General features: G+C 56.7%; 1 protein-coding gene across 1 annotated transcript in view; it reads right to left on the bottom strand.

The window, feature by feature from the left end:
- The window catches only part of ABCA3 (ATP binding cassette subfamily A member 3), a 37914-nt gene extending 19883 nt beyond the window's left edge, over nucleotides 1-18031 (bottom strand). Inside the window, exons 1-11 of the mRNA XM_047098033.1 lie at nucleotides 17848-18031; nucleotides 16655-16906; nucleotides 15891-15973; nucleotides 15529-15793; nucleotides 14588-14715; nucleotides 13513-13678; nucleotides 9398-9657; nucleotides 8180-8296; nucleotides 7814-7934; nucleotides 4955-5128; nucleotides 1584-1765 (exon numbers count right to left, since the gene is read on the bottom strand). Coding sequence (XP_046953989.1) covers nucleotides 1584-1765; nucleotides 4955-5128; nucleotides 7814-7934; nucleotides 8180-8296; nucleotides 9398-9657; nucleotides 13513-13678; nucleotides 14588-14715; nucleotides 15529-15793; nucleotides 15891-15944 — 1467 coding nt within the window. The 5' untranslated portion in view covers nucleotides 15945-15973; nucleotides 16655-16906; nucleotides 17848-18031. The remainder of the gene's footprint in view (nucleotides 1-1583; nucleotides 1766-4954; nucleotides 5129-7813; nucleotides 7935-8179; nucleotides 8297-9397; nucleotides 9658-13512; nucleotides 13679-14587; nucleotides 14716-15528; nucleotides 15794-15890; nucleotides 15974-16654; nucleotides 16907-17847) is intronic.
- Nucleotides 18032-18351: the final 320 nt, after the last annotated feature.

Raw genomic sequence — 18351 nt, 5'->3', positions numbered from 1 at the left:
AACCCCTGCCCTTGGGTGGTCCATGGGCACAGATGACACACAGGTGTGGGGAGGGTCACAGGAAAGGGAAGAACCGGGCCCTGGGAGAGCCGCCCCCAGCTAAGCCCCACAGGGGCACCCCCATCTCCGTTCTTGGTACTTCCCATGCCTGGAATGGTTCTAGCACACCACGGCCTGTTGGTCTTTTTTTTAATGTTTGTTGTTGTTGTTTGAGAGGGAAAGAGAGAGTGCACGCATGTGCACAAGCATGAAGGGCAGAGTAGAGAGAGAGAGGGAGACAAAGAATCTCAAACAGGCTCCAAGCTGTCAGTGCAGAGCCCAAGGTGGGGCTCAAACCCACAAACTGTGAGATCATGACCTGAGCCGAAATCAGGAGTCGGATGCTTAAGTGACTGAGCCACCCGGGTGTCCCCAGCCTGTTGGTCTTAAGGGACACACTTCTCACGTTTTACAGGGCTCTGAAATCAGAATGTGTCACAGATCACGGAGTGCCACAGTTAACTGTCACCATTTGTCTTGGTGAGAAAGTGACAGTGCCCCTATGGATCAGGGGCACCTTAGATGTGATGAAACACTCCAGTGTCTTCATGGTGAGTATGTGTGGAACCAGAGAGGGGACACTCAGGTGGCACCTCACCCGCCAGCAGCAGGGACTGACGGACCACATGGTGGTGGCCCCACGCGGTGCTGTGCTCAAAAACGAAGGTGATTCCTGAAAATGCAGATACTTAGTTCAAAGATGAAAACAAAACTTATAATTATGCACAGGTATCTAAAAGTATATTTTTACACAGATTCACACACATTTGTATTTAAGATAGCTAAGTTAGGTTAAAAAAAAAAAGCTTCAGGGTGCCTGGGTGGCTCAGTCAGTTAAGTGTCTGACTCTTGGTTTTGGCTCAGGTCATGATCTTGTGGTTGGTGAGTTCGAGCCACGTGTTGGGTTCTGAGCTGACAGTGCAGAGCCTGCTTGGGATTCTCTCTCTCTCTCTCTCTCTCTCTCTCTCTCTGCCCCTCCCACACATACACACACAGTCTGTCTCTCAAAGTAAAATAAACTTAAATAAACAAAAAAACCACCCAAACAAGTTTCAAGACTTGTACAACATGATCCCCTTTTCGTAAAAGCAAGTGTGTGTATGTCACGCACCCACAGGCTCAGGCTGCCGGAGGGTACGTGCTCAGAACAGTCTGAACCACTGCACACCAAGGGGTCAGCACGGCTCGTCTCTGGGCGGTGGGACTGTGCCGGGAATCCCAGCAACGCGATCATTTTTACAAGAGGCTGGAGGCTGTGTTACTTGGTAGGCGGAGGAACCAGTGGGATATTTGTTTGACGTGAGGCCGGGGGTGGGCGTGTGCCGGTCCCGTGCTGCAGGGCCAGGGCGAGCCCTTTCCAGATTCTGGACTGCAGGGCTCATCTTGGCCAGTAGGGGGTCTCAGGGCCTTTGGGACACATGGCTCCCTGACTGCACGAGGGACATGCCCAACGAGGCGTTGAGTGCCAGGGACCGGAGGGGCCCGGGGCGTGTGCGGGGGACACCCCCCCTGCCCCCGTGCGGACTAGGGCTGCCAGCACTCACCGTGATGAAGAAGTACCAGGGCTGGGGCACGCCAAACTGCCCCGGGAACACGGCCTCCACGTACCAGGTCACCAGGCCGTAGAGCACGGAGTCCAGCAGTAGCATGCCCAGCACTTGCCCAAAGGAGAAGTCATCGTCCACGTTGACGGGACTCAGGAGGTTTCGCCACTGGACGCCCACGCCTGGAAGACACCGGGACGGGGACCTGAAACGGTCCCTCGGCCCCAGCGGCACCGCGCGCAGGTCCCCGCCAAGCCAGCGCGACTTCTCCCTTCCCGCTTTTACGGCACACCTGTGTCTTTCCTCGAGGCTCTAGACAACAGCGAGCCACAAAATCGGAAAGTTACAGAACCAGCAAGAGCCTGTGGACTGAGGGAGGCTCAGGTTTGATTTACGACCTAAGTGCACATCCGTCCACGTCCGCACACACGCAGACACGCGTGTACACGTGCACGGTCTGGGTGAAGGCCAGCTCTGGAATAGCGGGCATTCAATCCGGGTCTTTTCAGAAACCGGGAGGACCTGACTCACACACAAACTCTCCTTAGCGGCGCTCGTAGGGTTTCGTCTTCTGTGGGTTTGCCGACAACAGCCCAAACGGTGCTTGGGGATTGGCCCCAGGGCCCCTCGCGGAAATGGCTATGCTCTGGCTTTGATCACTGTTCATTCTCAAGCAATTAGAAGTTTGCATGTTTAAGTAAATTCAGCATCAGGGCGCCTGGGTGGCTCAGGTCATGATCCCACAGTCAGTGAGTTCGAGCCCCGCATCGGGCTCTGTGCTGACAGCTCAGAGCCTAGAGCCTGCTTCGGATTCTGTCTCCCTCTCTTTGCCATCTCCTCCCATCTCCTCTCGTGCTCTCTCTCTCAAAAATAAATAAACGTTAAAAAAAAAAAAAAAACAACTTGAACCTAAGTAAATTCAGTGTAGAACATTGAGAACAAGAGTGGCTGTATAGTTATACTCTTCTTTGTTAATGGCTTTAAAACAAAGTGTCTGAACCCTGCAAGGCGCAGTGCATCTTATTTATTTTTAAGTGTTTGTTTACTTATTTTTGAGACACAGACAGAGTGTGGGTGGGGTAGGGGCAGACAGAATCCCAAGCAGACTCCACGCTGTCAGCACAGAGCCCAGGGTGGGGCTGGAACTCATGAGTCGTAAGATCATGACCTGAGCTGAAATCAAGAATCAGACGTGGGGTGCCTGGGTGGCTCAGTCAGTTGAGTGTCCGACTTCGGCTCGTGTCATATCTTGCACTCTGTGAGTTTGAGCCCTGCGTCGGGCTCTGTGATGATAGCTGGGAGCCTGGAGCCTGCTTCAGATTCTGTGTCTCCCTCTCTCTGCCCCTCCCCTCCCCTCAAAAAAATAAACAAACATTGAAAAAAAAAAGTCGGATGCTTAACCGACTGAGCCACCCAGGTGCCCCATAAATGTAGACTTTTTTTTTTATTAAAATTTTTTGTTTTACATTTTAAAAAAAAATTTATTTTTGAGAGATAGAGAGAGAGCACACAAGTGGGGGAGGGGCAGAGAGACAGAGGGAGACACAGAATCCGAAGCAGGCTCCAGGCTCTGAGCTGTCAGCCCAGAGCCCGATGCGGGGCTCGAACTCACTGACTGCGAGATCATGACCTGAGCCAAAGTCGGACGTTCAACCGACTGAGCTACCCAAGCACCCCCATAAATGTAGACTTTTAAAATGCACTGTCAGAGGCACCTGGGTGGCCCAGTCGGTTAACTGTCTGACTCTTGATTTCAGCTCAGGTCATGATCTCACAGTCTGTGAGAATGAGCCCTGCATCAGGCTCTGAGCTGACAGTGCAGAGTCTGCTTGGGATTCTCTCTCTCTCTCTCTCTCTCTCTCTCTCTCTCCCTCTCTACCCCGCCCCCCCCGTGCTTGCCTATTCTCTCTCTCAAAAATAAATAAACAAGTGTACATTTACCACATACTACTAAACACAGAAACACAGATTTTTTAATGAGTATTTTTAGAATGATGGAAACAGAGCACGAGTGGCGGAGGGGCAGAGAGAAACGGAGACACAGAATCTGAGGCAGGCTACAAGCTTCTGAGCTGTCAGCACAGACAGCTCCAGCTCATGGATGGCGAGATCACGACCCGAGCTGAAGCCACACGCTTAACCAACTGAGCCACCCAGGTGCTCCAGAAACACAGATATTTAAAAGCCAAAGTGTCAGGGGCACCTGGCGGCTCAAGTGACTGAGCATCCGACTTCTGCTTGTTCATGATCTCATGGTTCCTGAGTTCAAGCCTCACAGAGGGCTAACTGCTGTCAGCGTGGAGCCTGCTTCGGATCCTCTGTCTCCCTCTCTCTCTCTCTCAAAAATAAATAAACGTTAAAAAGAAATAAAAGCCAAAGCGTCAGAAGACCCTGCCAAGGAAGAAAACGTTTCTAAAGACAAGGCCACGTGGAGGTGCCATGGGCTCTCTCCTCCCACAGACCCCCACCAGGAAGCCACAAGAGCCAGGACTGTGGGGAATGAGACCAGGCAGCCCGAGACAGAGACCCGGGGTGCACGGGGCCGGCACCGCAGGGGCGCAGGTCAGTCCCGGGATGGGAGACTGCACTTCACCCCGAGAGAGGAGGCCAGAGCAGCGGCACGCGCTCGGGGACGGACGCCGGCACAGGGCGGCCACGCAGAAGCTCGTGCTCCCCCTCCCGCCTCCTCTCAGCACAGGGGCAGGGACAGCTCCCTCCAAGGTCCTGAGCGCCTGGGGAGCCCTGGGGAGCCCTGGTGGCACGCCCCAGCGGGTGGCTTTCAGGGTTCAACCGGACCCTCTCCACCCTTTCCGGAAACCTGAGCGGGAGGCAGCCCAGGTGCCAAAGTCAGCACAGTGATGCGCTCTGTTCAACCCGTGACGTTTACAAGATCAGGAAATTTCACAACACTCAGGACAACAGCTCTGGCCTGTGACTTGATTCACTCTCAGGTGTCCGTGCCCTCAACCCCCCTTACTGTGTAGGGAGGGGCTGGTTCTGGTTCTGCCACTTGACCGACAGCAGGGGGTTGTCTCCTCTCCCCCCCCCCTTCCCTGTAGACTTTGGGGCCAGGTGCTGAGTCAAGACCCCCACGAGGTCCCGCCCTCCCCCCCCCCCCCACAGGACCTTGAGGCCACACTGCCCCCGAGTGGTGGCCGCGCAGTGCGGGACACGTTAACGCTCTGTCCTCTGGGCTTCAGGGCTCCTGCCCCGCCTCCCGCCTGCTGGGACGTGAGCCTCCCGGTGACTGAGCACCTTCTGTCCCAACCCCGGCTCGCTGGGGTGCCCTGCTCGGAGCCGGAGCCACCCCTGGTCAGGCTCTCTTAGTAACTCAGTCGGCGAGGGCAGCTCGCCAGAAGGAAAATACTCACCTTTCGCTTCAAATTTCCCCATGAGCTGGGCTCCCATCGCCATGGCGACATTGGACAGGAGGCAGGACAGGAGCTTCTGGCTGAGGGTCATCCAGTTGTATCGGGGGGCAACGAAGAAGTAGGGGGTGTACGTGAAGAAGTACAGGAAGCCCCCTATGGCTGCTGCCATGTTGGCTACGGATGGAGAGAAGACAGGTGTGCCGAACACGGGCTGCAGCGCAGGACTGAGGACCCCAGGCGCCACCCACGGCCTCTCCGCTCGTCCGGGCACGTGTGCCGTGGGGAACGTGACCCCCAGGCCAACTTCCCCAGCCCTCTGCTGCAGACTGCACCTTGACCGTGCACACCGGACCCCCCAACCCCCCGGCCCGACTCCGCTTCTCACCAGGCATCCCACTCACCAGGGAGCCTGGCACACACCAAACAGACAAGCCTCTCCCCTCCCCTCCCCTCCAGGAGTAGCCAAAATCAAGAGCCGGAGGCCCCGCTGACTGAGCCTAGAGACTTTTAAGAATATTGAACCCACTCTAAGCTAACAGTATTTTTACAAAAATCAGCTAGGTTTCCCACAATTTAGTGAGAAAGGTGGCACCGTGTTATGCTTTTGCAAACCTCTGTAATGTCTGATTTAAGAGGTTAGAGCTGGAGTCTCGTATCTGCTCCCCGTTCACCCTGCCGTATCACACCGTTTGGGTTGAGGCCCGTGAAGGAAACCGCCTTCACCCAGATAAGTAGTTGGAAAAGGAGGAGGAATTTTAACAGCCTTCTCGATATTTCCGGACATTCTTCTCTGAGACAGCGCTACTCAGGCGGTCGTTTCTCAAAGGCCACGTGCCACGTGGACTCAAACTGACCAAAGAACTTTTCGTGCTCTGTTATGTGAAAATCCACCTGTCTATCCTGCACTCTGAAGGGGCTGTGACTCGTGCATGATCTTGTAATGTGACACGTGGGTCGTGAGGAAAATATTGCTTGTTGAGCTACGTGGACCTTTTAAATGTAAATAAATACATTTTATTATGTGACATACAGAAAAAAACTCTCACCGGTAACATGGACACCAACCTCCTAAGAGATCAAGCGCGTCGTCACGCGCACGGTGTTAGATTCAAGTATGTAAAATCCTATTTTGGCTTGAAAGCTTGAATTTTACAATTGACATCAGGGGCGCCTGGGTGGTTCAGTCGGTTAAGCTTCCGACTTGGGATCAGGTCATGATCTCGCCGTTCCTGGGTTCGAGCCCCTTGTCTGTGCTGACAGCTTGGAACCTGGAGCCCGCTTCAGATTCTGTGTTTCCCTCTTTCTCTGGCCCTCCCCTGCTTGTGTTGTGCTCTGTCTCTCTCTCAAAAATAAATATTAAAAAGAATTTTAAAAATTCAACGGACGTCAGATACTGCCAGTTATTTTCCTTAAAAACCAGCTCCCATTTGAGAAAGTGCCAAATATCCAAGGGGAGTAATCATAGTCTGATGGTCATTCTTCCCAGCAAACACGGTGTCCCGTGAAAACAGTGGTTAGTTTAGCCGACAGCTCAAACAGGTGCACACAAGCTTTCCCTCCAGACACCCTCCCCATACCCACCAGCATGGCTTCTACCAAAACACCCCCAGGGCACCCAAGTGGCTCAGTCGATTGAGCATCTGACTTTTGATTTGGGTTCAGGTCATGATTCCGGGGTCTTGGGATCGAGCCCCACATTGGGCTCCATGCCCAGTGTGGAGATTCTCTCTCTGCCCCTCCCCTGACCTCTCTCAAAATAAATAAATAAACTTTTAAAAAACCACCCCCTGAATCAGAAAATGACGAGTGCTGGCGAGGTGCGGGGAAAGCGTGTGCCGCGGGCGGGAATGGAGGCGGCGCGGTCGCTGTGGAAAAGTGTGGCAGTTCTTCAAACAACTAAACAGAGAGTCAGTGGAGGACCCGCAACTCCCGCTTCTGGGTCCGCGGCCCCAAGGGCTGGAGGCGGGTCTCGGAGAGGTGCCTGCACACGCATGGTCACGGCTGCACGACTCACAAGCGCTGGACCGTGGAAGCACCCGCGTGTGCGGTGACGGGTGGATAAGCCAAGTGGCCCATCCACACGACAGAATGTCACTCAGCCTTACAGGGGAAGGGAATCCCGAACCCGCTGTGACGTGGATGAACCCCAGGGCGGTGCGCACAGTGAGAGAATCAGGCACAAAACGAGAAGTAGGTGTGATCCCGCTCACGCGAGTTCCCGCCACCGCAGAGACAGAAGGTGGATGGTGGGCGCCAGGACCGGGGAGGGACGGAGAGTCGGTGTAAGGGGGACAGAGCTTCAGTCTGGGGAGACAGAAAAACTCCGGGGTGGGTGGTGGGGACGGTTACGACACAGCGTGGAGCCCGCTCGACTGTGCACGCAAAAATGGTTATGGTGGTAAACTGCCCGTTATATGTATGTTGCCCCAACAGGAAAGGAAAAAAGAGACGAGGACAACGCGAGAGGCAGGGATGGTGATCACGGAACCCAAAACCGGGTCAACGTGTGAGCGGGGAGCTGAAAAAAGACACCAGTCCTCAGACCAAAGCGCAGGTAAAGGAAGAGACACCACCCGGGACTGCCGGGCGACGTGCGCGGCCACGGGAACACACCCGGCGCGGACAGCTTTCCACGGCTATTGGACACGACTCGGGCGGGAGAGCAAGGTTAGGACACGCTGGCGGCCAGAGAAGAAAGGGCTGGAATCAGGCGCGTGCCCGACGTCCCGAGGACAGGGTCTGAATGAAGGCACAGAGCACAGCCCCCCCCACCCGTGGCTGCTCTGACTCCGGGCGGGGGAGGGGGGACACGGCAGGGTTTCGCTGGGGCCCCTGCGGGCCCAGGGCAGGACGGCTCACCTCTGCTGAAGAAGGCGCTGACCATGAAGCTGAAGGAGACGGAGGCGGCGGCAAAGCACAGCAGGAAAACCAGCACCAGCGAGGGGTCGCTGTGAGCGAGCACCGCCACGCCCTTCCTCACCTGCGAGGCGGGCGTCCACGGTCACCCGGGCAGGCCGCGGTGGGGAAGGTGGGGACAAAACCAGGAAGACCTTAAACGTTCCCGGCCTCCAACGAGAGTGGACAGGGTGGGAGAAGGGCCGCGTGCGCCGTCCTCCCCCCCCACCCCCCACCCCGGAGGCCGAGCCGAGGCCGGGGTCGCCTAGGGTGCCACGGTGGCCTCTCCCGTCCGCCCGACCGCCAGGCTCCTGGCGAGGCCACACTCACCTTGATGCAGAAGAGCAGGGTCACGAAGGACACGGCCACGAAAAGGAAGAGGAAGAAGAGGAGGAACCAGGCGCTCCAGTGCAGCCAGCTGCTGAGCCCCATCATGCGCATGTACTCCTGGGGAGAGGGCCGCACTGACACCCCCGCACCCTGGCCTGCGGCCCGTGCCTCCGGGCGCATGCGCGTGCCACGCCGGGCCACCGGGGGACTCTCGCGGGTCCCGTTGTGCCGGCATCCCCTGCCCTCCTCCTCCCTCTCCCCACGCGTGTGGGCACCAGCGTTGGTTCGTGAGCCATTTCACGTCTGCCGCCAACCGCGTCATCGCCTCACTTCGCTGCTGCTATTTCCGGTGCCCCGGCAGACGGCACCCCCGAACCCTCTCCCGGCCACCTGCCCGTGCGCCTTACAGGCCCCAGCGATCGCAGATGTGGAGTCACTGAGAATACGCTAAGTATCAATTCACCGGCCCTGCAGACACCGCCAGGGAAGGACTTCACACGGCGTCTGGGTCACTATGGGCGCGTCACTGGGATGAGTTTACAGGTGACGCTAGCACACAACTGTACCCGACTAAGGCAGGGACGTTCTTTGCGGCGACGCTTTCCTTAAGCCCCATCCCAGTGAGCCTGGCGGTCCACACCCACAGCTGTCCCCGATCCGTGCAGAGTGAACGGGCCCTCCGTGAAGGCTGTTTCTCTCTAGAGTGGCTCTGCGCAGCAGAAACGGAATGTGTGTGTATATAATTTAGAGTTTTAGTGGGTGCCTGGGGGGCTAGGCCAGTGAAGCGTCTAACTCTTGATTTCTGTCAGGTCGTGGTCTCGAGGCTCGTGAGTTCGAGCCCTGCATCAGGCTCTGCACTGTCAGCATGGAGCCTGCCTGGGATTCTGTCTGTCTGTTGCTCTGTCTCTCTCTCAAAAATAAACTTAAAAAAAACCAACAAAAACTTAGAATTTTATAGTAGCCACAGCCAAAAAGTGAAGAGAAAGCAGTGCGATTAGTTTCAAAGCCGTGTCTTACTTGACCCAGCACATCCAAACCGTGGTCTTTCCAACGTTTCAGACCTTAGCACGCTATACGCAAAATGCGGTGCTCTGTCGGGTGTGAAAGATCTGGATGTACTGGGCCTGATTTCACAGAAGCCCGGGGGTCACCGGCACCACGGTGGGCGTTCGGCCCACGCCCCGCCTGGATGGCGCGGGGCCGCGTGGGGCAGGGTACCTTCAGCCTCCTCTCCTTCTCCTGCACGACGGCCCGGATGACGGTGAGGGAGCTGTAGGTGAGACTCAGCACAAGCAGCAGGGGGAGCTGATATTGCATGGCGACGAGGAACGGGTCCGAGATGAAAGGCGGGTAAGGGAACCTCTTGGCGATCACGGTGAGCTTCTCAAACAGCTGGTGCGTGGAGGCGTTTGCGTGGTACTGCATGATGGCCCGGTCCACCGCGTGCTGCACGGCCAGGAAGCCTTCTCGGATGTACCCTGGGTGCGGAGCACAGCACGTCCCGCACGTGGGTGGGCTCGCGTCAGAAGGGCCGCATCGCGGGCGCGGCTCACGGAGCCGCGTGCCCTGAGCTGTGCCGGGGTCTCCCTGGCGAACGCGGCCCCGGAGCGACACCACCTCACGCTCCTACGGTGTCCCCGGTCTTCTAGCTTGTAGGAGCCGCCCTCATCTCCAGCCCGTGGCCCCTGACCCACCCCCAACGCCAGCCGGGCGGCATCTCTCTGACCCTCCCGCCTGCCTCCCGCGCCCACTTCGAAGGACCCCGTGACTGCATCAGGTCCACCCAGACAATCCGGCGTAACCAGCTGCTGTCGTGAGGCCCGCTGACTGGCAGCTTCTATTCCATCCCCCCACCCCCCAAGCTAGCACCACAAAGGCAGGCGGAGTCACAGCCCGAAGGCCTTCGGGCGTTGTGCGCTCTCCGTGCTGGCCCTTTCCGGGCCCCCTCCACGTGGGCGGTCATAAATTCTTCCAGTGAAGGGCCTGGGAAGAGCGGCAGGCTCGGGACAGGGAGCTCCAGTCCCGAGCCTGGCCCGGCAGAGCGGCCTAAAGGAGGGGTGGGCACAGCCACAGGGGAGCACAAGGCAGCCTGAGTCCCCGAGGACAGAGAGGGGCACCCTCATTCAAAAAGTACGGTGACATTTACAACACGACCCAGCGTCCTGGAACACGGAAATGCCAGCAGCCTGCAGCCAGCCCCTAAGGAAAAGAGGAGAAAAGAGCCCAGCACGGCAGGTACCACGTCGCCCTTGGGTTTGAGACTTTTGGGGCTGCGGCAGCAGTTACTGACACCTGCCGTGGTGCTGGATGGGGGTTCAGCTCTTCACAAACCACCTGCAGAGCAGCTGGCTGTGTCTCCGTTGGACACATGGAGCCACTGAGGCGGGGGAGGGACAGGGCCCCGGGACACTGGTCTTATCACGTCACACTGCTGCTCGTGAGGCCTGTCCTGTCACCTCATCTTTGTCACCACAACTTCTGGGGCTGCTCAGCGCTCCGAGGAATGGAGGCGTCACCCTGTCCCCCATCGTCTCCCGCCGCCCGCGGGTCTGTGACCATGGCGAACACCTTTGCACGTGTGCACGCTTCCTCCTTTCTGACTATTCCAGAGGCTGAATTCCCATCAGGGGCTCAGCGGGTCTGAGGTGTGGACACGGGGCCGGGGCAGAGCCCAGGCTGGGGACGCTGAGGGCGTGCTGGGTGCCAGGCCCGCGTCCCTTCCACACCTCAGGGGTCTTTGTGTCCTTGTAACTGGTGTGGACTAATGAGTCCTTAACATAAAAATATGTGGACCCCTGTCATTTGCTGAAATGTTTTCCCCAGGCTCCTACTTGCTTTTAACATTGGTGTTGTATGTATGTACCAGCACAAAAGCAGACACACATATCAATGGAACAGAACAGGGAACCCAGAAATGGACCCACAAATGTATGGCCAACTCATCTTCGACAAAGCAGGAAAGAATATCCAATGGAAAAGACAGTTTCTTCAGCAAGTGGTGCTGGGAAAACTGGACAGCGACAGGCAGAAGAATGAACCCGGACCACTTTCTTACAACAGACACAAAACTAAACTCTAAATGGATGAAAGACCTAAACGAAGCCATCAGAATCCTCGAGGAGAACACAAGCAGCAACCTCTGTGGCCTCAGAGGGAGCCACTTCTTATAACACATGTCTCTAAGGCAAAGCAAAAATGGACGCTTGGGATTTGCTCAAGTTAAAAAGCTTCTGCATAATGAAGGAAACAACAAAACTAAAAGGCAACTGATGGAATAAGAGAAGACATCTGTAAATGACATATCAGACAAAGGGCTGGTATCCAAAATCTATAAATAACATATCAAACTCAACACCCAACAAAACAAATAATCCAGTGGAAGAAATGGGTAAAGGACACGAACAGACATTTCTCAAAAAAAAAAAAAAAATACTCAACATCACTCATCATCAGGGAACTATAAATCAAAACCACAATGAGATACCACCTTACACCTGTCAGAATGGCTCACGTTAACAACTCAGGGGACAGCAGATGTTGGCGAGGATGCGGACAAAGGGGAACCCCCTTGCACTGCTGGTGGGAACGCAAACTGGTGCAGCCGCTCTGGAAAACAGTGTGGAGGTTCCTCAAAAATTAAAACTAGAATTACTCTACAACCCAGCAATGGCACTACTAGGTATTTATCCAAAGGGTACAGGTATGCTGTATCGAAGGGACACATGCACCCCAATGTTTATAGCAGCACTATCGACAATAGCCAAAGTATGGAAAGAGCCCAAATGTCTATGGACTGACAAACGGATAGAAGAGATGTTGTGTGTGATACACATATAAACACACTAGAATATTACTCAGGTATGAAAAAGAAGGAAATCTTGCCATCTGCAATGATGTGGACAGAGCCAGAGGGTATTATGTGAAACAAAATAAGTCAGAGAGAGACAAATACAATTTCACTCATATGTGGCATTTAAAAAACTAGATAGGGGCGCCTGGGTGGCTCGGTCGGTTAAGCCTCCGACTTCAGCTCAGGTCATGATCTCACAGTTCGTGAGTTTGAGCCCCGCAATGGGCTCTGGGCTGACAGCTTAGAGCCTGGAGCCTGCTTCGAATTCTGTGTCTCCCTCTCTCTCTGTTCCTCCCCCTCTCATGCTCTGTCTCTCTTTCTCCTTCAAAAATAAATAAAAACATTAAAAACATTTTAAAAAGAAAATAAAAAACAAACAGATGAACATAGGGGAAGAGAAAGAAAAATAAAATAAGATAAAAACAGAGAGGGAGACAAAGCATATGAGACTCTTAAATACAGAAAACGAACTGGGGTTGCTGGAGGGAAGTGGGTGGGGGAGGGGCTAAACGGGTGATGGGCACTGAAAACGGCACTTGTTGGGATGGGCACTGGGTGTCGTATGTAAGAGATGAATCACTGGGTTTTACTCCTGAAATCGATACTACACTACATGTTAACTAACTGGAAGCTAAATAAAATCTCGGAAGAGAAACAAAACACAAAACAGAGTCATTGGTGTTACGTCTTTTCCTTTTTTGTCAAATTTCAAGTTTGTACCTGGTGCAGTTTGCTGGTCTTTCTCCTGTTGCTTCCAACCTCAGGAAAGTGTCCCCACAAATAGAACAGTCCTGGCCCAGGCAGTGGGTGTGCCTACCCCCCCGGTGCATCGTTTAGAGACATTCCTGGGTCTTTCCACCAAAATCTCGAACACGCTCTGCCTCCCACAGGCCGTGGGATCCTGTGTTCTCTGCAACACCCTGGCTGCCTCCTGGAACCCACGGATGGGTCCCAGCTACTCCTCGCTTACCCCTGGCTCCACTCCATTCTAGAACACAACCGTGCTTGCGAGCAGACCAACAGGTCGACTGCCCACCAAGGTCACACGGGACAGACCGACACACGCAAAGACAGGGTACAACTGGCCAAGATCCAGTTTCTGCAAGCGCCCCAGGGATGCAATTTAACCCTGGACAACTACTCAAGGACCACACGGCTTACAAAGCCCATTAGCCTGGACACAGTGGAAGCCAGGGAGGGAAGGGAGGTGTGAAACCAAGCCCACAGATCGGATGGAAACTGACCGAAACACAGAGGTTTCCTTCGAGAGCATGTGCCCCCTGGGAACCAGAGAGACGGCCTTTGCCATCCTGAGTATTTTAACCTTTCAGAACCCAGTTTTCCCAGAAGCTTCCCTCCTTCTACGCAGAAGAAGATCAAACGCTCCTTTAGGAGTATTTCTGCAAAGACAGGCAAGGTGGGACCCCCGCGATCACCAGGCAGTGGCCCAGTGAGGGATCCAGCCGCTGCCCGAGCTTCTCACCAGGTTCTCCGCCGTCGGGGGACGCGGGTTCCCTTGGTCCTGGGTTTGGGAACAGTGGGAAAAGGGAAGTGGTGTGCCATCCTTCGGTCTCTTTCAGGAAAAAGGAGCCTGTCCGGGTCCACATGTAATTTCTTCGTGTGTAACTGAACCGTAAGTGGTATCTCACCTGTGGGACCAAAGATAAAGCCACTTGCTCTGATTGACAGGCACAGAGGCACACATCCGAGTCAAACCAGAGACCCATCAGAGGGCTCGGTGCCGTGAAGTCACCACCTCTCCTGCCCCTCACCGATGACACAGGGTCCCGGAGTGTCAGAGCGAGTGGTCCTGCCCAGGGCGGCGACAGGGGCCCCGCAGCCGAGCCCCCGCAGTGTTCTCGCCGTCTCGCTATCTACCTACAGGAACTCTGCACCTGAGGCGTCCCTGATAATCGGCCGAGGGCCGCAGAAATAATGCTCGGGGAACTGGACAGTCTTAATTAACCGGGTCTTAATGCCATCAGACGGGCAAAGGACTTCCTTTTGTTTGTTTAAATAGATAGCTGAGGGGCGCCTGGGTGGCGCAGTCGGTTAAGCGTCCGACTTCAGCCAGGTCACGATCTCGCGGTCCGTGAGTTCGAGCCCCGCGTCAGGCTCTGGGCTGATGGCTCGGAGCCTGGAGCCTGTTTCCGATTCTGTGTCTCCCTCTCTCTCTGCCCCTCCCCTGTTCATGCTCTGTCTCTCTCTGTCCCAAAAATAAATAAAAAAACGTTGGAAAAAAAAAATAGATAGCTGAAATTCTAATGCCGGGGTGGGCAGGTCCCAGGTGTCTGCTCCTTTCCCACCTGCCCCATCTGTGCACAGAGGCCTGGAGACGCGGGGGGATGAGAGTCTGCAGTGCACTGCCTCCTTCAGGCTTCCTCCACCGTGTAGCCCGCCAGGCTAGCACGGCACCGGGCGCCCTCCGAGGGGCCCGTGACAGTGACGCTGGCCCCTCAGCAAGGCCAGGTATCACCTCCCAGGCTGGCAGAGCCCCTTTGCAGGCCAGGCTTGTTTTGGGGGAGGGAGAGCGGGGCTTTGTGGGGTGGGGTCCTCACCGCCAGCGGCAGGGGCTCCCTGCTGTGGTTGAAGGTGTGCTCGAACACTATGGCGGCCAGCACGTTGGAGGAACGGTTGTCGTACCTGACGTAGTCCTCAAAGTCCTTCTCCGAGCGGAAGCCCCGAGCTGTGGGAAAGCCGTGAGCTGCCCGAGCGCCCGTCCCACTCAGCACTCTGGCTGCTCTGGGTCACGTTCAGATCAAAGACTGCACAGGTACAGGTTTCCTTTGGGCTTTGTCCGCCTGTCCTCAGGGGTCAGGGAGGCTTTCGTTTTGGGCAGAGAGACCGGCGGCCGAGGGCACTGGTGCCCCTCCCCTGCACCCCCCCCCCCCATCTCGGAGACTGACCCCGAGCAGGGAGGCCGCGTGTGGGGTCGGGAAGATGTGAGTGGATGCTAACGTAATGTGTCACACGGTTTCTCCGTCACCAGACCCCGCTCCACACGAAGGGCTTCCCGGTCATCACCCAGTAAGGGCCAAGGACCTCCCCCCGAGGTTACATTGCCTAAATCGAGAGGCGGGAAAGGGATCGATCACGCTTTTCACCCTGGAAGCAGAGTGAAGGAAGGCGACAGGCACGCGTACCGGGAGTGTCCCTCGGCAGGCTTCCTGATGCCTTCTGCTAGCTCTGTCCTCCCAGGACCACAACCCAGAAAAGGCCCCAGCACCGCACACTCCCGGCACACCTTGCCCCTGTAACGCAAGAGCCTTCCCGGGGCGTGGACGGCTGTTCCCACCACGAGTAATCGGGAGCGGTTCCGGAGCTCGTGCTGCTGCAGCGGGCACACAGGGGACTCCACTCCGCCCTCGCAAGTCTGGTCCCCACTCTATGACGAGTGACCCGCCAACAAGGGGCGATGCTGGTCTGGCCGCCGGCCGGGGCCACTCGCCCGGGCCCGAGCCCCACGGCCAGACGCGACGGGATCCAGGGGACACCTCACCTCTCATGTTGATGACCAACGTCCTCCGCGCCGTCTCTGTGATGGTCTTCACGGCGTCGCTGTGGGATGGGATGTAGGCCAGCTCCCAGGCATCGCCGGGAGGGGGGAAGCTGAAGAACAGGGGCAGCTCCCGGATGGACTGGCCGGGGTAGATGGTGGCGTTGGGCACGTTTTCCGACTGGATCTTCAAGCGGAGCCAGATCAGGATCCCAGAGAACAGCAGGGGCAGGAAGAGCTCCAGGACGGTGACCAGCACTCTGCGCTTCTGGAAGAGGAAGGAAGGGCGCGGCGGCAGGGGTCACGGCGGCCTCCCCGGGCCGCCCCTCCCGCGTCCCGGCTCCCGGCGCGCCCCGCACACCCACCTGCACCGTGTAGTTCTTCCAGAGCAGGAGCGCCAGCTGCCTGAGCGCCGCCATGTCCGCGCCCACCGGAAGGCTGGGTGCACCTGGGGGCCGGGAGACTCCCTCAGACGGGGCCCTCCTGCCGCGTCCCCCCTTCCCGGCCGCCGCGCGGTCGCCAGCGCTGCTCCGGCCGCTCCCAGAGAAGGCGCGCTCCAGGGCGGTGACCGTCTCCTCCCGAGACGCACCCTCAGAGACCGGCTCTATGCGCCACGCGCTGCTGGCGCGGGTGACCACCACCCAGGTGTCCTCTGTGTCCTCTGTGCTGCCTCTCCGCTCATCCTCCCCCCCCCCCCCCCCCCCCGCCTTCCCTGGCCACGCTCACAGAACCAGCGAGAGCAGAGAGCGGCGCGGTGGGGAAAACAGGCCGGGGAGGGGGCCTCGCCCTGCTGACCGGGAGCGGACACGGTAGGCGGACAGGTGGGCAGAACGATGGCACGGCGCCCGCCGGCTCTCCCGCCTTGAACGCTCGGGACCAGTTTTTCCTGCTTTAACCGTGAACGCTGCTATGTGGCCTCCCGTGACAGAAAGAAGATCTCCAAAGAAAACCTGCCCCGTGGCACAGTGGGATATCATATCTAACACCGGTGGGCAGAGCTGGGCAGAACCGAGAGCGGGGGGCGGGGGGGGGGCGTTGTAAAGGCCTCCCTCCATCTGGGGAAGTGCATTTCCCTAGGCGTCTGGGGTCTAGCGTGAGCAGAGACACGGGGCCCAGGTGAGACGCTCACCTGCTACAGAAGGAGGTGGTGTCAGTTAGCTCAGGAAGACCCCACAACGCCCAGGACACGGCAGCACCGCCTTCCGGAAGCTGCTGGCATGAAGGCTGGGGGCGGACCAGGCTGCTCAGACCCAGGGTGGGCACGTGGGCGGTGGAGATGGGGACACCTCAGAGCACTCCTGGTTCCCGTCCGCACGGCCAGGTCGCCGGGGGACCTTTGAGGGGCCCTTCGCGGCTCACAGTCCTTCAGGTGAGGAGGCGCCTGTGTGACACACGCGGAAAGTTCTGAGTTCAACGAACTGGCTCCGCACACGGGCGGAAACAACCCCACACAACCAGGGGCCGTTAAGAGGCGCGAAGGCTCGGACAAATGGCTAGGGAATCGTTCCTCCGTGAGCGCAGCGCACGCTAACACCACCACCCGGAGAAGCCGCCGTGAGACCCCGCAGGCGGAGTGAGAACGCGTGGGTTTTCTTAAAAAGCCCAACTTTACATTTGGCCTCAGTCGGTCGGAGTCATTTCCAGGAAAGCTCTTTTTAAAATGAAACTCTTGCTGTTTTTAGTTAACAAGTGGCGGTGCAGATCCGTCTAACGATGCTCAAAATTTATGCGTTTGAGAGTAGTCAACAAATACTGGTAGAGAGCACGACTCAGAGAAGTTACTTACAAATTAACCTAAGATACGCTTTTAATTAACTGCATGGTTAAAACGTGAAGGCATGAGAGCTGAGATAGTACGGAGTGCTATGAACTAGTGACTCAATAAACTATCCAAATTCTTTCAAAATTAACAAGGTGGAAAAACTGTCACAAAATCAGTTGTGGACAGTTAATAAAAGAGTAGTGGTTTCGTGAGACCCGTGAGGGCCTGTGGTTTATAAAAGGTTTCCAGAAGCGGGTTAGGCTAAGACGGGAAAGCACTTCCTCAAGCGGGGCCCGTCATCCCCAGGACAGGCGGACGGGCACCCGGCCGGGTTGAACTTTCTTCCTCTACCGAGATGGAAATACAAAAAGGTCACGGTTCAAGGAAGTCTTCTGGTCAGAGAAGTAGAGGACTTCCTTTGCTGGAAAAGTCTGGCCAAGAAAGGACACATCCCCGTGCTTAATCCTGCCTCTCCCGGCTGAGGGCTGGGGAGGGCACAAGGTTAGACCGAGCGTGTTCCCGCAGTCCCTACGAGGCGACAGCAGCACCCGCGAACTGACCTGGGTCCTGGCAGAGGCTCCCGGCCGCGGTCTCCCTCCAGGACTATGGCACGACTGGCTGGGAGGACGCAGCTCTGTTTCGAGGGCTCTGGGGTGGGGCCTGCGGGCCTCTCGAGTGCGGCAGGGTGGCTGACGCCTCACGGGACATCAGGAGGGGCCCGGGGCTCGCTGGCATGACTCTTGGGCACCTCTGGGCGAAGGGAGGGCTCTAGAGCAAAACATGGAAAGCGATCATGGAACACCTCTCACCAAGTTACAAAATGAACAGCAAAACTGATTGCAAGTGTGTTACTTAAGACAGAGCAGATCCGACAACAGAGAAAGAAGGATTCAGGGGGACAGAGGCCGCAGGGGTGGGTCTTCGTTGCCCCCGATGCATGGAAAGAGAAGCATTCACATCATTTTTATGCTTCTAGAGCTCCTCTAGCCCTGGCTTCTGCCGTCTCCGCTCTTACAAAGAGAGGAGGAAGCACCTGACCCGGGATCGCACAGTAAGGAAGCCGC

This window comes from Lynx rufus, unplaced genomic scaffold (assembly GCF_022079265.1).
Source record: "Lynx rufus isolate CCGP_SWC_20201006 ecotype Redwood Valley unplaced genomic scaffold, mLynRuf1.p SCAF_43, whole genome shotgun sequence".
Lineage (NCBI taxonomy): Eukaryota > Metazoa > Chordata > Mammalia > Carnivora > Felidae > Lynx > Lynx rufus.
Note: the sequence above shows the minus strand (reverse complement) of the source record. Positions and strands in the feature narration are given on the sequence as shown.